Source organism: Pseudocercospora fijiensis (assembly GCF_000340215.1).
Source record: "Pseudocercospora fijiensis CIRAD86 unplaced genomic scaffold MYCFIscaffold_1, whole genome shotgun sequence".
NCBI lineage: Eukaryota > Fungi > Ascomycota > Dothideomycetes > Mycosphaerellales > Mycosphaerellaceae > Pseudocercospora > Pseudocercospora fijiensis.
The window spans coordinates 1450322-1467534 of NW_006921532.1; the positions used below are offsets into that span (position 1 = coordinate 1450322).

Consider the following 17213-nt stretch of genomic DNA (forward strand, 5'->3'; position numbering starts at 1 on the left):
GCGGCTCGCCATTTGCCACTGCGTGCGGGTTTTCTCGCGGCAACGGAAGAGTGTGAGCGCCCCTCCAAGCCCCGCGATTATTGAACCAGGGGAGATAGCAAAATACATCATCGTACTGGTTGGCAGGAGGGAACGAATCAACTCAAATTGGGCGAAAAGCGGTTTTCCCATGAGCCTGCCACCTTTCTCCCTTTCGCTGAACTACTAAAGCTTTTCTCCTCCTTCAAATACCTGTACTGCACTGCCCATCAAGGTCTCTGCAGCTTCCCAACCCGAACCACCACGATTGCGTCACGAGCTATTTGGGCAGATTTGAAGAATTGAGGATTGCAAAATGTCGACTGAAGGCAAAACCATCACCTGCAAGGCTGCTGTGGCCTGGGAGGCCGGCAAGGACTTGGTGATTGAGGATGTTGAGGTTGCTCCGCCCAAGGCCCACGAGGTCCGCATACAGGTCCACTACACGGGTGTCTGCCATACCGATGCATACATGTTGAGTGGACAAGATCCTGAGGGCGCTTTCCCTGTCATTGCTGGACACGAGGGCGCTGGTATCGTTGAGAGCGTTGGCGAAGGCGTGACCAACGTGAAGGTGGGCGACACAGTTGTTGCACTTTAGTAAGTACACGCGGGAAAAAGGTTGCTGGGTATACCTTCTGGGAAGACCTTGATGGACTATCTCCCAAAACTCGGCAACATGTCATATAAGACACTGGGGACTAACAATTGAAATAGCACACCAGAATGCGGCGAATGCAAGTTCTGCAAATCCGGCAAGACCAACCTATGTGGCAAGATTCGTGCCACTCAAGGAAAGGGTGTCCTCCCAGATGGCACTTCTCGATTTAAGTGCAAGGGCCAGGATATTCTCGCTTTCATGGGCTGCTCTACATTCTCCCAATACACCGTTGTCGCTGACATCTCTGTTGTTACCGTGACGGACAAGGCACCGATGGACCGAACATGTCTGCTTGGTTGTGGTATTACCACCGGATACGGCGCCGCAGTCATCACTGCTGGCCGGACTGGGAAGGGTGTCGAGGAGGGCTCAAACGTGGCTGTCTTTGGTGCTGGCTGCGTCGGTCTCTCGGTCATTCAGGGTGCTGCGAAGAACAAGGCTGGCAAGATCATTGTGGTTGACGTCAACGACAAGAAGAAGGAGTGGTCGAAGAAATTCGGCGCTACTGACTTCGTGAACCCAGCTAAGGACCTCAAGGAGGGCGAGACCATCCAGCAGAGACTTATCGATATGACCGACGGCGGCTGCGACTACACCTTCGACTGCACAGGTAACGTGCAAGTAATGAGAGCAGCCCTCGAGGCTTGCCACAAGGGTTGGGGAGAGAGCATCATTATTGGTGTCGCTGCTGCTGGAAAGGAGATCTCGACAAGACGTGAGTGTCGTCATATCTCTAATTTGCGATATTTCCAACTGACTTCTGTATAGCATTCCAACTTGTTACCGGCCGTGTATGGAAGGGCTGCGCTTTCGGTGGTGTCAAGGGCCGCAGCCAAATGGGCGGTCTCGTGCAAGACTACATGGACGGCAAGCTCAAGGTCGACGAGTTCATCACCCACAGACAGAAGCTTGGCGGCATCAACCAAGCATTCCAGGACATGCGCGCCGGAGACTGCATCCGATGCGTTGTCGACATGAAGCAAGTATGAGCTGATTGCATGAGGTACGAAGCGATTGCATAAGCCAAAGAGGTGCCCAAGCGATTGTGTTTTTGATGAATACCACGATACATACTTCAATCGTGGTTGTGGCGCTTAGCGTTTGGCGAGTAAAAGCGAGTCTTGTGCCAAATTGTGAGTCTCAAATCAAGATACCAATTGTGCGTGCCAATTGAAATGTCCACTTGCTCTTCCTACTCCAGATATAGTCAGCTTCGGGCGGGTAAATCCCGTCCATAATTTTGGTGGTGCTGTCAGTCTGCCTCAGCCCTATTACAATCAGCACTCCTGAATCGTGAATTATGCTACTCAATGCTCAAATCTTCCTTCCCACTACTGCTTGCTTCCAAGACATGAGCAGGATTCGCTTCATCCGGTGTGCTCCACTGTCACGAAATCATGATGGAAGGCAGCACGTCTTATGAGTGCCAGCGAAATCCATATATCAACCTCACCTCCCAAGCGCTTGTTCACATCAATCAAATTTCTAGCCCTGCCTCACCAATCACAAGCCTCAGCAAGAATCTCCGCCAACTCCTCAAGCTTCCTCTGATCCTCCTCATCAAACCCATTCTCTACAGCACAATCAATATCGATAATCGCAACGACCTGGAGCAACTACCGTCAGTCTCACGGACCACAATCCGTCATGCAACAACCCCATACCTCCCCCCCTTTCAGAACCGGCACAACAATCTCACTCCTCGAATCCCCGTCACACGCAATATGTCCGACGAACTTCTCCACATCAGGGACTAATTGTGTCGTTTTTGTCGCTGCTGCTGCTCCACAGACTCCTCTTCCGAATTGTATGGTTTGGCATGCGACCTATGATTTCATGTAGACTGTATCAGAAGAAGAAGAAGAAGGACAAGTGGTTTTATCCTTTTGCAGATTATAGCTTGGGGATTTGAAAAAGGTGTTTCGTACTTTGCCTTGAAATGGTCCTAGAATTAATTGGTCGGTGATGGAAGAAGATGTGTCGAGGACGTAGAAACCTGCCCAGTTCACTTTGTTGCTTGGGAAGGGGAGGGCGTGGAGGGCGTGCCAGATTAGAGAGGCTGTGTTTGCGGTGTTGCTGGATATGGGTTTAGCATTGCTGGCCTGAAGAGAAGAGCTGTTCATCGTGCTTGCTTCTTACCAGACCTGTGAGAGTTTTAGAATGTGGTCAAGAGCTTTGTGAGTGAAAGGTACAAGGAATTTACCCAGTTTCGTTGGCCATCGAAAAGAGCTTTTGCTTCTCCGATGATTTGCTCATATGCGGCCGTTTTGCTCACTCCTTGGGCGAAATTTGAAGAATCGGCGTGCACCTTTCTCCGGAATCAGAATTTTTGGTGGCACGGGTTTGGGAGGGTGAAGATCACCATGATGAGTAGCGTGGATTGTACAAGGACGTATGTAGATGAGGTGAATGATGAGTTGTGTTTCTAAATAAAATGATGCTTGTTCGCGATGGCAACAAATTTCCTTGCATATCCACAAGAAGAGTCGCTAGTCCACACGGCATACTGTGGCCAACATATGGAGATACCAAAACAATAACCGTAGGCTTGAAGCCTGAATATATCATTATTGGGGAGCTACAGGACTCGTTCTTGGAGCAGTGTCTCTCCAAATCCTATGCATTTGCATGGAGTTCGCCAAATAAACGCATCTTGGCAGACAACTATGCGAAGAATGGGTTTCCAGGTTTATCTACCCGAATTCATGCAAGGTATTACGAGATTTGACTAGACCGTAAAATCGATTCCTGGGCTCAGCTTAAAAGGTCCGCCATCTTGCGTATATGATGTGGTATTTCCTTCCCTTCATGATGTGCACCAGACCCGCTGTGGCTGGAGCATGAGTCTATGGCTTTTATGAAGGCCCTCAAGAAGAACGAAGCTAAATATCTTCCGGTCGGCACTGCTGGATTCTGCTGGGCGAGTAGCCCAATAGCCTTTGAGTCCCAGATATCTGCTGACCATGCTCTTTAGCGTGGCTCTTTCGTAACACAGCTGTGTCACAACAAGATCGAAGCTGATGACGGAAGCCGGCTAATTGATTGCAGATTTATGGCACATCCCTCGTTCCTTACTTTTGCGAAGGACATTGAAGGTATTGTGTTGCCGTATTCTTGCGCTGGGCGATTTCGTAAAGTTAAAGCCATATTACCACGGCGGATGACCTGACGACAGATCATGACATCTTCTGCTGAACGTAGAATGAACGTAGAATAGCCTAACATCATGCCAATATAGTCTTCGGGTCCTGCGCCTTCCTTTGAGATCGGAGCAAGTGCTTCGTCCAGCCTTTTCATGATATACTTCACATCGCCATTTAACTCTGCAGGCCGGCGCACGACAGTGATCCATTTCCAGCCCGCGTCTATTTTCCATTTATCCGCTCTTGTGGGACGGTATATCGAAATGCCGATTGCTCCTTGGGATGATGCCCTGTGGCTCGCGAATGGCACATATCGTATCCACAGCGTCAGACGTCGCATGATGGGAAGGTAGATCTGATTAGTTCGCAGCCACTTCCACGCATCTCCTGCCTTTGGACTCTCGGTATGCAACACGAAGTCATTGCATTCGTAGTAGAGAGGAAGTGACTCGGAACGTACTTGTCGACTCACACGCGTCAATGCCGGCTGTACGGCAGGAGCATAGCACTCTTGCTGAAAAGCGTCCAAACGAAAAGTGACCGCCTGGAAAGCGACATGTCCTGGAGGTCCAACTTGCTTTTCACCTTTCCATCATATGGCGGTTCTCCTCGTTCCGCCGACGTTGGTGAAAGATCATTCCATACACCGAAAACAGCGGAAATGATCAGACGAGGTTCGCGGGAGAATGACGACAGGGAAGTGCAGGCATGCATTCGGATCTCGGCCGAAATTCGGCCAAAGAAGCATGAATCTAAGCAGTTCCAGCATTGGCAGTGTAGTAACTACCCATCTTACCAGACGAGGATTTGTCGCCAGCATGAAGGAGACAGACATAGCGGCGTTCGCAGCCAGTCAGCTGTCGCTGCTCGACAACGAGCGCGATGCTGAAGTCGCCGAGACGCAGCTCTTGACTTCGACTCACGCGCCGACAACACTGCAGCGCGCTGGTCTTGCTCTGCTGAATCTGGCGGTATCATCGCAGAGAACGGGTTTCGGCGGCAAGACGCTTTTGGAGCTCAGTCTAGATCCTGCCATATCAAGTTCGCCCGAATTGCCTGAACATGGTCTTCGCGTTGGCGACATCTGTGCGGTGGCCGAGCAGCCAAAAGGCGCCGAGAAGAAGAAAGAGAGGGAGAATTTGGAAAAGAAGGGCGTTGAGGGCGTCGTTACGAAAACGCACACAACGACTATCACTGTAGCATTGGACAAGGAAGATGCAGATTTGCCTACAGGCAAGCTTTGGCTGTGAGTCGGCGAAGCTCACGGTAAGTAGGAGTCCATACTGATTCCCTCCTTTCCACTTAGAGTCAAATTGGCCAACGATGTCACGTATAAGCGTCTCAATCAGACTATGTCAAGGCTCCAGAAAATGCAGCCTTCAGAGCATAGCACGCTAACGCAGGTCCTGTTTGGGCGATCATCACCTACTGCAGTTTCTGATTCTGACCTCAAGGCTGAGATCCAATGGAGCGATCCAACTTTGAACGACAGTCAGAAAGAAGCCATACAATTTGCGCTCGCCTCGCAAGAGGTTGTACTGATACATGGTCCTCCCGGAACTGGAAAGACTCACACTTTGATCGAGCTCATTCTGCAACTCTTGAAGCAAAAGCTCCGGCTGCTGGTGTGCGGCCCAAGTAATATCAGTGTTGACAACATTATTGAGCGTCTGGCACCTCACAAAGTCAGCATGGTTCGTCTTGGCCACCCTGCTCGTCTCTTGCCTAGCGTCATCAATCACAGCATGGAGGTCCTTACAAACACTAGTGACGCTGCTGCTATTGTAACAGATATCAGATCGGAAATGGACAGCAAGCAAGCTTCAATCCGTAAGACACGGAATGGCAGGGAAAGGAAAGCTATTTATGGAGAGCTCAAAGACCTTCGAAAAGAGTATCGCGAGCGAGAAGGCCGAGTAGTGAGAGAACTACTCCAGCAAAGCCAAGTTGTACTCTCAACTCTTCACGGATCCGGAGGTTTCCAGCTGAAAGGTATTTCAATCCAGTCTTACAGCAGCTATCAACGACAACGATCTTGAGCAATAGCTAAAACATCCCACAGATCAAGAATTCGATGTCGTGATAGTGGATGAAGCATCTCAGGCCCTGGAAGCGCAATGCTGGATCCCTGTCTTGACGAGCGGAGCCTCAAAGCTTGTGCTGGCAGGGGACCATCTTCAGCTGCCACCAACGATCAAGTCATCAAATAGTAAAGTCGAGAAGAAGCATTTGAAACCGACAACTAAGTTAGAGGACACAACAAAAGCCCTTGCTAAGGCCAGTCTTACCGATCAAAAATCGACGGGCGGCGCTGCCAAGGCCAAGGACGATGATGTCCATCTCGAAACAACACTTTTTGATCGACTGCTCAAGCTCCATGGCAACAAGATTAAGCGAATGCTCACCACACAATATCGCATGCACGAGAAAATCATGCAATTTCCTTCACATGCACTTTATGGGGACAAGCTGATTGCTGCGGATGCTGTTAAATCTCGTCTTCTAAAGGACTTGCCCTATGGTGTCGCGGGAAACGACAATACAATCGAACCGCTAATCTTTTTCGACACACAAGGAGGAGATTTCCCAGAGAAGACTGAGGCAGAAGATACTGTCAAAGGCAAGTCCAGTCTGCTCGCCGAAAGCAAGGTGAATGAAGCGGAGGCGTTGATCGTTCGTGAACACATCATAAATCTCGTCAATTCTGGTGTGAAGGCCGATGATATTGCAGTTGTAACACCATACAATGGGCAACTCGCTCTGCTCTCACAGATGCTCAAGGAACAAGTTCCCGGACTTGAGCTTGGCAGCGTTGATGGCTTTCAAGGCCGCGAGAAAGAGGCGGTGATTGTGAGCCTTGTGCGAAGCAATGCAGAGCACGAAGTCGGCTTTTTAAGTGAGAAACGACGCTTGAATGGTAAGAATCTTGTGATAGTGCGATTTTCAGAGCATTGCTGACCGTTGATTCACAGTTGCGATGACACGTCCAAAACGCCAGCTGTGCGTGATTGGCGACTCTGAGACCATCAGCTCCGGCAGCAAATTTCTAAAGTCGTGGATGGCACACCTTGAAGAGAATGCGGACCTTCGATATCCGAACTTGTCGGACTTCTCTCAAGCCGGCTGAGAATTGATTTCGTACTTGCAACGAGGGTCAAACTTTCATGGCATGCTGGCTAAGTGACACTCCTATACCCCTGTCGGCAACACCACCATCAACCAGATTTTTCCAATTCGCATTTGACGTGGCGCAGCCGTGCAATTGCACACCGAGGCAGCATCATCGCATTCGAAACGACAAGCCAACTCGACTCGGCACTGCATAGAACGAGACCGCCCAAGCCCTCGGCTACCCATCATGATCGATCGCTTGGCAGAAAGCCATTATATTCGTAACCGTGCTCCGCTTCTCCAAGTCAGCAGTTTAGCGAGGTATACAGGCAAGAGCGCATCAGAAGCCGCAGTGGGCCTCGCGCCAGATGCGAATTGGATCTGTTAACACCTGATTGTGTACTATTGTGGATGCGATGTGCAAAGAACATGAGCCGATATTGAAGTCATTGAGGTGCCAGACGACATGCACAAAGTCCTCTTGATGTCTACAAGTTCCTGGAGCTTTTCGGGAAAGTCATCGTTGGTGGTCGACTAGGCCTTGTTGGCATTCTAGACTTCGTGACAAGAGCTGGATCCATGCGAGTTATCATGTCATGCTCTGGTTTGAGGTTCAGATGGCGTCTCTGAAAGATGGTCACGAAGATCTCCGCACACAGCACTTCCACTGATGATTCGATTCCCACGTGCCACGCTTCGAATATCGAGATGTGGATGCGATCCCCACTCTCTCATTGATAGCAAAGCTGCAAGTCGGGTTCAGACTTTCGTGTCATATCACGACCATCTCATCTTCTCGTGAGTAATTTCCTTCGTTGAGATTCCTGTTCTCTTGCTCACAGATGCACGCCATCTTCATCATCCTCCATCTGTGCTTCCAGCTGCCGTCTCAATTCTTCGTCATTCAGTCTCCCACTCGCCGCTGGCGTCGGAGCAGATCTGCCACTAGCTTCGCCATTCGTCTCAGCGTGCCCATTGACCTTGACTTCATCCTTCTCAGCATGACCCGTCCAGAGCAGACCTCTACTTTCTAACTCCACCTGGCATAACGCTACACGCTCCTCCATTCTCTTGACCACGACATCGTTTTCCGCAATTGCTTCCTTGCACACATCGTCTCCTTCGTCTGCGAATTCCTTCATTTGTGCGTTTGAGTGGAGGAGATGGGAGATGCTGTTTTGGAGCTCTGATGCTTTAGCGTAAAGTGTGTCGATAGGAAGGTCCTTGATGGCGAGAGCGAACATCTCGGGACTGATCGGTGTCGAGTTTGATGACATGGTGTCGAAGGGCAACAGATTCTCTGTTTGTGATGGATTTGGAGCGGTGTTCTGAGCAGCAGTGTTGTTGGCGGCGGCTGGGTAGAGTTCGAGCCACGGAGGGAGCGGTGAAGGCATCAGCTATGGTTTGTAGTATGAAGGGTCACATGTGCCTTGAGGAGAAATGGACGAAAGTGAGAGAGAGAGAGAGCTCACCCCGGATTCAGGCTACGAGGGCGCGTTACGTAGGACCCTTGGCCGTTGCATGTGAAAGTTTAAGTGGGGCACTTCCGAACGGTCTCCGCGTCAGTGAGAGTCAGTCTAGCTCATCATCATCACTTCATTCACATCGACTCTGAGAATCGTGAACGGAGCATTTAGCTTCAATCATGAACAATGTCTGGACATCGATAGCGATACGGGCGTACAGCGCCGCCCCACAAGCTCGAGCGAGACCACTCCTGAAACTTTTCAATGGATATGCCAAGTCCACGTCGACGCGTAGCTTCGCAGAGTGGTCGACAGCGCGCCCGGGTCGACTGTCAAGATCGAGCAAAGCGCTATCTCCAGCGCGCTACGAGGTTCCATTCTCGACGTCCTCATGCCTAGCTGCAAAGTCCAGGCAAAGGTCTTCAATACAGAAGACGGCGAGGCCTCCACCACCTCAGAATCACGCGGCAAGGCCTCCACCACCTCAGAATCACGCAGCGAAGGCCAGGAAAGCGAATGAAAATGAAGCAAAGCTGCAACCTGCCCAGACGCTGGCAACTCATAGCGAAGGCTTACCAGTCGAGGCCGAGTCAGAGCAGCTCTCCTGGCGAGACTATGCACCCGAGGGTGGAATGCCTTTACCGGATGGGGAGCGAAGCCAGCCCCAGATCAATGCCATATTTCAGGGCGAAGAGATAGATGTGGATACTGGAAACTACATATTGAGTGTCATGCATTGGCGACGTATGTCTGGCGCCCTCATCGATGTTGGGCTCGACTTCCCCAAAAGCTCAGGCGTGACTTCGGATCAAGCTTTGAAAGGACTGGAATATGTCAGAAGTGTGCTGCCAAATGTGGATGAATCCGCAAATGGTCAAATATGGGCAGAAGAGGAGCAGCAAAGACTGCGAGAAGATATACAAGCACGTGCCGTAGAGCTCGGTCTATATAAAGCGCCAGAGGGCGAAGAGCCTGAACCCGAAGCTGAGCTAGAGCACGTGCCGGAAGAATCGCAACAAGGCACTGCAGAAGGCAGAGCGAGGTCCGGAGAGAGCGTTCTAATACAGACCAGGAAAGCCAACGAATCGGCCTTCGAGGTTTGGAAAGCAGAGAAGGAGCGGAAGGAAGCACAACTAGCAGCGAATGCGATAGCCGTGGCTCGCGGCCCGCTTGACCTAGCTGGTGGTGTCAAACCGATCGTGCACAGCGTTCAGGTTACGACGCAGGTCAAAGGACCCTTCGGCCTGAAGTTCAATCTGCCGAAGACCGTCAACATTGGCGCACCGCAGACGAAAGCCTGGCTGGCACCGGTGGAGCGTAAACCCTGGGTGAAATATTACGAAGAGCAAGCAGCAATAATCAAGGAAAATGTGGTACCGCAGATGAGCGCATTCAAACGACTAGCGCCATCATTCCTGATGCTCCTCGCTGTACTTGCTGGTTGCTACTACCTGAGCGAGAACTACACACCCCCTCCGAAATCAGCTCGTATGTTTCCAGATACACCACCTGCTGCAGCGACACTTTACGCGCTCACTGGAATATTGTTCGCGTCCTTCATAATGGGCCGGATCCCACCTCTCTGGAGGTCATACAGTAAATACATGACGGTCGTACCTGCTTACCCATACGCTCTCAGCATTATTGGCGCGACATTCAGACACGACACGTTCAAACACTTGCTATCCAACGTCGTATCGCTCTGGCTCTTTGGCCTGATGCTTCACGACGATGTCGGGCGTGGAACCTTCCTAGCGATCTACCTTTCCTCGGGTGTCCTGGGAGCTTATGCTAGCTTGGCATATAACGTTGCGACCAAGCAATGGATGGCATATGTGTTCGGGGCATCCGGATCTGTATTGGGAGTCGCTGCGGCGGCATGCACATTGCACCCCAACGCAAAAATGCATATATTCGGCTACGATATTCCCATATCTGCATGGGTGTTCTTGGCCTTATTTGGAGGTCTTGAACTTTCTGCTGCGATGAGCCGAATGACGACCACTATCGACCATGCTGGTCATCTAGGAGGCATTGTCATGGGAATGGCTGCTGCGGGTGCGCTGAGAGCACAACAGCAACGGTCTTCTGAGATGCAACGCGTGGAGAATCTGCCTGAGCTTGCGAACGAAGCCGGCGAAGATTCGTAGATGCCAACCGGTGATGCTATTGTATCACATACTTTCCGCCACTTGAGATACCCAGAATGAAATCTTCCTCGCTCCGGTTTCGTCATCACCGAGCTACTGCGGGCGACTCTCACACACGTAATCATATCATCAGTCCCATCAAGCTGAGCCACGTATCAACCGTATGTAGTGATTACGAGAGAAGGCCAAGACCACGGTTCAATATCGGCCCAGGAATAATGATACAAGGTATCGTTGCAAATGCATGCGTGGCATAGAACGCATGCATTCTCAAAGAAGTTCTCGGTATTTCCGACGCAAGCCAATGTAGCAGCGAGCATGAGAGCAACAGAGCGGGCGTGTATACTTAGTGCCATGGCTTCGTGTACGAGTTCGTGAATGCCAAATTTTCTGCTTGCAGTGCCACCATCAGCCATCCACGAAGGAGAGCGATGGACCAATTGCACCAATTGCGGCGTCTCGTGTCCAAGAGAATGAGCACAGAATATTCCTGAGCGTCAAAGGCACGCGTCAGTCACTGTGCATGCGCTTATTACCAATAGATGCGAAATGGCAAACAAAATCCAGCTGGTGGCAGCGTGCCATGATGAAGGCCGTGTTCGATTTTCCTACGAGGAAGCTCTCCCTGCATTTCGTCCGCGCAGTCCATGTCAGCCTACGCATTGTACGGATGCAGTGCGTGTCTTGACTCCAGGGCCACAGTGGTCTTTTAATAGCCCAGAAGGAGTTTGATAGTCAGATGTAGATTCTGTGATAGCCACTTGTGTACTCTCTCTAGCGAGGTCTCTGCAGTATGCCAAAAGCGCTCCACAGGGGCCAGGGTGAGCTCGAGCGGCTTACAGGGAGCATGTGCCAAAGTAGTGAAGTCGTCCAAACATCAGGCGAGATCAGACATCGGATGTGGATGGCATGGCATGATTACGACGGTGAGGCGAAGCGGCTGGCTTGCCACGACCTTCAAAATGCGTGGATCTGGTTCGGAGATGTCAGGAACAAGAAGGAGCAGTTCAGCAGGTACTGGAAGAACATGCATTTCAGTCCTCTAGCTCGGTTGGGATGCGGAAGCTGACCCGCGAGGCGGGAGACACGGTGAACATCAAGCGTACCGTCGCTTCGCTTGCTTCCAAGATCGGAGCTCCTATTGCTGCTCTGGGTGATTGTTACGGTCAAGTTGCACTTGCTCAAGCCTTGGAAATGTACAGGCAGCATAACGGGGAGTCTAGCATGCTTCCATTGAAGACAGCAAGAACGTCAGAGAGAGACACATTCATCCTTAACACAACATCTGTGCTGAAGTGAGCGTGCTCACACCACGTGTTGGACACGCCGTGGCTGGCGCACTGAGACAGTGGCGGCAACGACGCCATCGATCTTCATCTCAAGATAACGTTACTGTACTCGAAGACCGCAGGCCAGCAAGCATTCTTGGCATCTTTGAGGGGAACTCTCCATATTTTGTGCTCCTGAGACATGCACGCAAGGAACCCATCGTGTTTGCCATGTGGTATTATTGAATCATGGCGAACGCGGTGGACCTTGGGACCGTGCCGTGAAGGTTCTGCTGTCGGCTCGCCAATGCGACGAATGCGTACTCCAGCTCGGCCCAGGCACTACTGCTGGCTGCACCTCGAACCACGAAGTGATCGCCAGCCCGCAGGTGATCGAACAGACCCGCCGGAACGCTGCTTGCCAGGCCAGCCCGATGCAGCTCTCGAGAATATAGCGAGGTCCTCCGGCATGGTGCAGGCTGCAGCTTGCCATTGTTTCTTGCTCTCCTCCGCGCCGCATCATCAACTTCGTCTACATTGCCTGTGCTCTTAAGCCACCGGGCGCTCAGACGAGAGCTCCACGCGGGCACGCCTCATTCGCGCTTGCCTCGAAAGAAGGAAGAGGAAGAAGTCTAATAAAAGTTATATCTCCCTCACGCCGCTCCTATCTCCCGACCGAAACGATCCATCCGTCTCTCGCCCTTTGGCCCTACAGTCGTTTTTGCTTCTTAAGTCAACCGTCACGGCCGCCGAGGCCCTGATTGGGTTCACGTTTCCATTGCCCTCCTGCACTGACAACCTGACTGATCTGTCACCACCATGGTGTACTCTCTGACCTACCGACGGCCTTCTCACGTCACTGCTTCATCTCGCGACTCGCTCAACGGCGACGAAAAGCAGAAGTCCATCAACGATTCGATCCAGTCGGGCACCTCTGCGTTGAGTCATGGAATTCCGGCAGCCCTTGGCTTCGATCGCATCGTGGAGGGAGGCACTTGCCCTGTAGCTTTCTCTGCATCTCGAGCTCATGCAAGATGACTAATGACATTTATAGCCCGTTACCCTTCGAGAGTTCATGAATTACCTCAAGTACATTGAGTACTCAGCAGAGAACCTACAATTTTTCTTATGGTTTCGTGACTACACCGCCCGGTGGGAGAAGCTGAAGGAGAGCGAGAAAGCACTCGCTCCAGAGTGGTCTGTCTCTGCTGAGACTGACAACACAGTCGCACCGTCTCGGCCCAAACGAGTAGCTCCACAGATCGCAGAGGTGCTCAACAAGACGGACCTTGGTGACTCACGCAAACCTACTGTAGATCGAGCTGATCCCTTCAATACACCGCCCGCATCGCTTTCCTTCGACAGCAAGCGAGACGGAGCCTCTGACAACGCCTCATCCGTCAGTGATGAGAAGACACTCCTTGGTAGTGCAAATAGCAATCACCGTGCACTGACTGAACAAGCATTTGAGGAGGCCGGAATGAAATGGAAGCCATGTAAGCTGACCCACATTTGCATGAATAGCCGTCCAGGGTCAAAAGCTAACATGCTCTAGTTACTACTCAACCCTATCGCGACGAGGTCTCCAGAATTGTGAGCATATATATCGCCGACGGAAGTCCTCGTGAACTCAACTTGTCCTCTCGCGAGAGACAGGCTGTCCTCCACGCGTTACAGCACACGACGCATCCGTCTGCATTCAGGAGCATAGTGACGACCGTTGAATACTCGCTCCGCAAGCAAGCTCATCCAAACTTCATCAGATGGACCATCTGCAATGGCAACCGACCGCGCGTCGTCTTCGCTCGCGGTCTTGGCGTTGCTGGTATCCTTGCAGGTTTCCTTGCAGATCTACTCATCACACTCAGTCATGCCGGACGCGGCTGGAGAGTTCTCCCCATCATAGGATGGATGATTGGCATTTCGACGCTAATCGCAGCATGGAAAGGAATGTGTGTGGTACTGCACGGCATGCATCACAGACACGTCAGGCCCTGGGAGCTGTTTGCCGACGAGTCGGAGGAAGTCGCAAATGACAAGTTTTCGTCCCACGACGACCTGCTCTCCATTTCGGGCAACTCGTTCGAGGAAGAGCCGTGGGTGCCGCGCTACAAAAAGCGAAACGTTGTCCGCAAGATTTTCGACCGCGAAGTTTGGATCCAGGAGCCTGCACTGCGACAAATCCAGGACACGATCTTTGTGCAAGCAATTCTTGGTTCTTTCGTTCTCTCATGCATCTTCGTTGGCATCTTTCTTGCGGTGCCTCGCGGCAATCTGTTCTAACGAGCTCGCGAGGAAGATAGTATATCAGCATGTGAAAGGCAAAAAGCGATGTGTTGGGATACAGGAAAGCACGGCATGGTGCAAAGATCCAGGGGCAAGGAAAGATCGCAATGCGATGTGATGACTATCATAGCAAGGGGTTACCGAGTTCAAGGCTTCAAGCTGGGGGCCAATAGCCTCTACCATGGGGAGTACTCTTTTGTTGTTGCGAGAGGCACGAGCGACGAGAACGAAATTTATGTGGACAATTAGCTCGGCAGGCATATGTGTAGCCAATGTCCGAAGCGAATACCAGTCAGTATTATAACAATTGTATCTCTTACGGATCTCTATTGCTGAAGTCGAGACATGGTTGAGTCAAGTACACTGCGATTTAGCGAGATGGCGGACGGCGGTAATCCCTGCTAGCGCGGCGCTAACCAAATTTGATTAAGAGGCGAAATAAAGCTAGCTAATACTCGATTGGGTAACCGTTGCGAGCGATACTCATTTCACAACGCTTCCGCATAGAGTTAAACAAATTTTGAAGGTAACTCCTTGAAATTCTACGCCACTCTTCCTTAGCCGCATCTCGGAGCTCGGCAACTGCACCTAGTTGCGGTGTCCGCTTACTAATCCTATCCTTCCAATAGCTCTATACGTTCTCGATTAGGTTTAGCTCCGGCGAATAGGATAGTAGCGCTATACGATTGGTCCCTGTATTTGTATGTGCTTCAACGGTTAGCCCCGCCCTATAATATAGCGCGTTGTCTTCGACTAATAAGAAGGAGCCGCCCTGTTCCATTTCGAGCGCTAAGCGAAACAGTATAACCGAAGGCAGGATATTCTCGCGATAGTATTGGCTAGTCTATGTTTCGTCCTTAGGCAGCTCAATTAGGGGTCTAACGCCGAAAGCCGAGATAGACCCTTAGAAATGCAGGGTTACGGCTTTCGGCTTCCGCGGCTCGATTGCGTTAGGGTAGCTTCGATCGTCGATATTATTAGCTCGCCGCGTAACCTACGTTCTCGGAAAAATAAGCCGAAGACCGACCTTATTAGTATGAATCGTTCTTAGCTAATTAGTCTCGAGGAATCGGCGACACTACGTAACTCGCTTCTCTCGGATTGCGGGGGACGTTTCTAGGGTATACAGGGGTCGGAAGCGGCCGAGCCCCTCCTACGTTATTAAGCGATTAATAACGTAGGACGACTCGTGAATGCTAAGCTTACGTGCTACCTCATACTATTTCTTCCTTCTTTAATCGCGATTGGCTAAACAAGCCTCGGCTAGCCGTTTTCGGACTAGTGTGCCGAGTACGCTGTTACTACGGCTACGTAAGCGAGGTGGTATAATTGGTCCTTCTAGAATTCGACGAATGGTTGGCGTCCGGATCCCGGTGTTAGCGCGGATTGTTTAGTTATCTAAGCCACATCTAGCTATAGTATGAACGGCTATGCGTTCTAAGTGGTTAGTGTAACGTCGTGGCGTGCGTAGCGTAGCGAGGTACGGCATTTTGATTGGCTGAATAGTCGAATTTGGTTGGTTAGTTCGTTGGATTAGTAGCTGGTTTAGTGATAAGCGAGGCGCTAGTGGTAACCGTTATGCGGGTGGAAAACGGTGCTTAAGTAGTCAAATCCTGGAAATAGTAGGAAGTGGCAGGAACGGCTAAGAAGCTTCTAGCACGTTGCGGCTATAACCGAAATTAGCTAGCGCCGCGCTAGCAGGGATCACCGCCGTCCGCCATCTCGCTAAATCGCAGTGTACATGAATGAGGTTCTGGCAATGCAGTGACGCAGCCCGATTCTATGTTTCCAACAATAGGGTTGCGCTAGGGAGAGACGAAGCAGGGGTATGCCTCGTAGACCCTGCAATTGCTGCAGGAACGAGATCGAATAGCAGTCGCAGTACAGGTATGTGAATTACACTGTACAAAACAGCATCACTCAGCACTGTGGTTTCAGAAATAGCTGATAAAATACGTTGAAACCTGACATTCCACTTCCTCTACCTGTCTCTTATCTGTCTTTGTCTTCATCTGTCCCGGATTGCCTTTACACTGTCTGCGAAGTCCCAATTCCATCGCGAGAACAGCTCGAACTCTGGAAACCTGTCCCACGCACAACGGCGAACAGGACTGTTGAGCTGAGATCCGCACGCTGGTCGAGGCATTTCTCGAAAACTCTTCAGCACCATGGCCGCAATCAACGGCACTAACGGCACCACGAAAACTCCACTTGTAGACGCGCTCTTCTCCCCAGGCCTCATCTCGCCGCAAGTCACATCCGCATTGCCTGAAGGGTACTCGATACGACCCTTGCAAAGAAGCGATTTCGACTGTGGCTTCCTGGACGTATTGCGAGTGCTTACACAAGTCGGCGACGTGACCAAGGAAGAGTTTGAAAAGAGATTCGACGAGATGAGGGCGGGTGCAGGAGGATACCATATCCTGGTGATCTTGGATGGAGAGAAAAAGATTGTCGGCACAGGTGCTCTCATCGTGGAGCGGAAATTGTGAGTACAAATACTGCTGAAGAGTGTATAAGGCCGATTAGCTGATCGCAATGCAGTATACACCACCTTGGTCTAGTCGGCCACATCGAGGACATTGCGGTCGCAAAAGACCAGCAAGGAAAGAAGCTTGGGCTGAGAATCATCCAAGCATTGGATTATCTCGCAGAGAAAGTCGGGTGCTACAAGACGATTTTGGACTGCTCGGAAGCAAATGAAGGCTTCTACGTAAAATGTGGATATAAGAGAGCAGGTCTCGAGATGGCTCACTACTACAATCGATCATGATCGGTGCGGGTTAGGAGACAGCTTCTGAAGGATGTTAGATGTATATCATTAGTTTGATTGCTAGTGCTGTGCTTTGGAGCGCATGGCTCGGAACCGCAGAAAGATTATCGGAAACGGCACAGCGTTGTTGGCTGGCTTCATTGGAGTGGCGCGATAGAGACGCATGTGCATCCAAATAGATCAGATGAACTCGGCCCTCTCAGACTCAGATGACGGAGGCTGGCGGGATTGAATGTTTCTGAAGGCGTTTAGTCACTCATAATAGATATTTCTGCCAAGACTTCAGCATCCCCAACTTTACTTACCGTCGCAGCTTCCTGATCTACAACCACGCAAA

General features: G+C 51.0%; 9 protein-coding genes across 9 annotated transcripts; 6 read left to right on the forward strand and 3 right to left on the reverse strand.

The window, feature by feature from the left end:
- Positions 1 to 131: 131 nt before the first annotated feature.
- Positions 132 to 1873, forward strand: MYCFIDRAFT_54623 (uncharacterized protein). The gene is made up of 3 exons (XM_007921902.1): positions 132 to 618; positions 736 to 1394; positions 1448 to 1873. The coding sequence occupies exons 1-3, from the start codon at positions 335 to 337 to the stop codon at positions 1666 to 1668; spliced, it is 1164 nt and encodes a 387-aa protein (XP_007920093.1). The 5' UTR covers positions 132 to 334; the 3' UTR covers positions 1669 to 1873.
- A 302-nt stretch (positions 1874 to 2175) lies between these two features.
- Positions 2176 to 3044, reverse strand: MYCFIDRAFT_184435 (uncharacterized protein; the record flags this gene model as incomplete). The annotated part of the gene is made up of 5 exons (XM_007922644.1): positions 2176 to 2286; positions 2344 to 2505; positions 2608 to 2755; positions 2872 to 2987; positions 3042 to 3044. 5 exons carry the CDS (start codon positions 3042 to 3044, stop codon positions 2176 to 2178), a joined length of 540 nt encoding a protein of 179 aa, XP_007920835.1.
- A 1596-nt stretch (positions 3045 to 4640) lies between these two features.
- MYCFIDRAFT_26275 (uncharacterized protein) lies at positions 4641 to 6949 on the forward strand (the record flags this gene model as incomplete). The annotated part of the gene is made up of 5 exons (XM_007921552.1): positions 4641 to 5068; positions 5129 to 5814; positions 5885 to 6036; positions 6076 to 6739; positions 6795 to 6949. 5 exons carry the CDS (start codon positions 4641 to 4643, stop codon positions 6947 to 6949), a joined length of 2085 nt encoding a protein of 694 aa, XP_007919743.1.
- Positions 6950 to 6991: 42 nt separating this feature from the next.
- Positions 6992 to 8380, forward strand: MYCFIDRAFT_205654 (uncharacterized protein; the record flags this gene model as incomplete). The annotated part of the gene is made up of 7 exons (XM_007922645.1): positions 6992 to 7002; positions 7046 to 7067; positions 7097 to 7237; positions 7270 to 7330; positions 7368 to 7455; positions 7490 to 7569; positions 7593 to 8380. 7 exons carry the CDS (start codon positions 6992 to 6994, stop codon positions 7733 to 7735), a joined length of 546 nt encoding a protein of 181 aa, XP_007920836.1. The 3' UTR covers positions 7736 to 8380.
- MYCFIDRAFT_209495 (uncharacterized protein) lies at positions 7462 to 8380 on the reverse strand. Its single transcript, XM_007922646.1, has one exon. The coding sequence runs from the start codon at positions 8325 to 8327 to the stop codon at positions 7770 to 7772; it is 558 nt and encodes a 185-aa protein (XP_007920837.1). The 5' UTR covers positions 8328 to 8380; the 3' UTR covers positions 7462 to 7769.
- A 1406-nt stretch (positions 8381 to 9786) lies between these two features.
- Positions 9787 to 10646, forward strand: MYCFIDRAFT_209496 (uncharacterized protein). Its single transcript, XM_007922647.1, has one exon. It carries the CDS (start codon positions 9818 to 9820, stop codon positions 10547 to 10549), a length of 732 nt encoding a protein of 243 aa, XP_007920838.1. The 5' UTR covers positions 9787 to 9817; the 3' UTR covers positions 10550 to 10646.
- A 1990-nt stretch (positions 10647 to 12636) lies between these two features.
- Positions 12637 to 14100, forward strand: MYCFIDRAFT_148057 (uncharacterized protein; the record flags this gene model as incomplete). Its single annotated transcript, XM_007922648.1, has 3 exons — positions 12637 to 12819; positions 12872 to 13343; positions 13373 to 14100. The coding sequence occupies 3 exons, from the start codon at positions 12637 to 12639 to the stop codon at positions 14098 to 14100; spliced, it is 1383 nt and encodes a 460-aa protein (XP_007920839.1).
- Positions 14101 to 15797: 1697 nt separating this feature from the next.
- On the reverse strand, positions 15798 to 16249 carry MYCFIDRAFT_169218 (uncharacterized protein; the record flags this gene model as incomplete). Its single annotated transcript, XM_007922649.1, has 5 exons — positions 15798 to 15883; positions 15921 to 15945; positions 15989 to 16004; positions 16031 to 16094; positions 16138 to 16249. The coding sequence occupies 5 exons, from the start codon at positions 16247 to 16249 to the stop codon at positions 15798 to 15800; spliced, it is 303 nt and encodes a 100-aa protein (XP_007920840.1).
- Positions 16172 to 17063, forward strand: MYCFIDRAFT_47825 (uncharacterized protein). The gene is made up of 2 exons (XM_007921811.1): positions 16172 to 16591; positions 16648 to 17063. The coding sequence occupies exons 1-2, from the start codon at positions 16272 to 16274 to the stop codon at positions 16874 to 16876; spliced, it is 549 nt and encodes a 182-aa protein (XP_007920002.1). The 5' UTR covers positions 16172 to 16271; the 3' UTR covers positions 16877 to 17063.
- The last annotated feature ends 150 nt before the right edge of the window (positions 17064 to 17213 follow it).

What these genes read in the sequence shown, in the direction of transcription:
- MYCFIDRAFT_54623 (XM_007921902.1), top strand. Translation starts at nt 335, where the DNA reads ATGTCGACTGAAGGCAAAACCATCACCTGCAAGGCTGCTGTGGCCTGG. An exon ending in GACACAGTTGTTGCACTTTA is followed by an intron (nt 619 to 735) that starts GTAAGTACACGC and finishes CAATTGAAATAG; the next exon opens with CACACCAGAATGCGGCGAAT. An exon ending in AAAGGAGATCTCGACAAGAC is followed by an intron (nt 1,395 to 1,447) that starts GTGAGTGTCGTC and finishes ACTTCTGTATAG; the next exon opens with CATTCCAACTTGTTACCGGC.
- MYCFIDRAFT_209495 (XM_007922646.1), bottom strand. Translation starts at nt 8,327, where the DNA reads ATGCCTTCACCGCTCCCTCCGTGGCTCGAACTCTACCCAGCCGCCGCC.
- MYCFIDRAFT_209496 (XM_007922647.1), top strand. Translation starts at nt 9,818, where the DNA reads ATGCTCCTCGCTGTACTTGCTGGTTGCTACTACCTGAGCGAGAACTAC.
- MYCFIDRAFT_47825 (XM_007921811.1), top strand. Translation starts at nt 16,272, where the DNA reads ATGGCCGCAATCAACGGCACTAACGGCACCACGAAAACTCCACTTGTA. An exon ending in CTCATCGTGGAGCGGAAATT is followed by an intron (nt 16,592 to 16,647) that starts GTGAGTACAAAT and finishes ATCGCAATGCAG; the next exon opens with TATACACCACCTTGGTCTAG.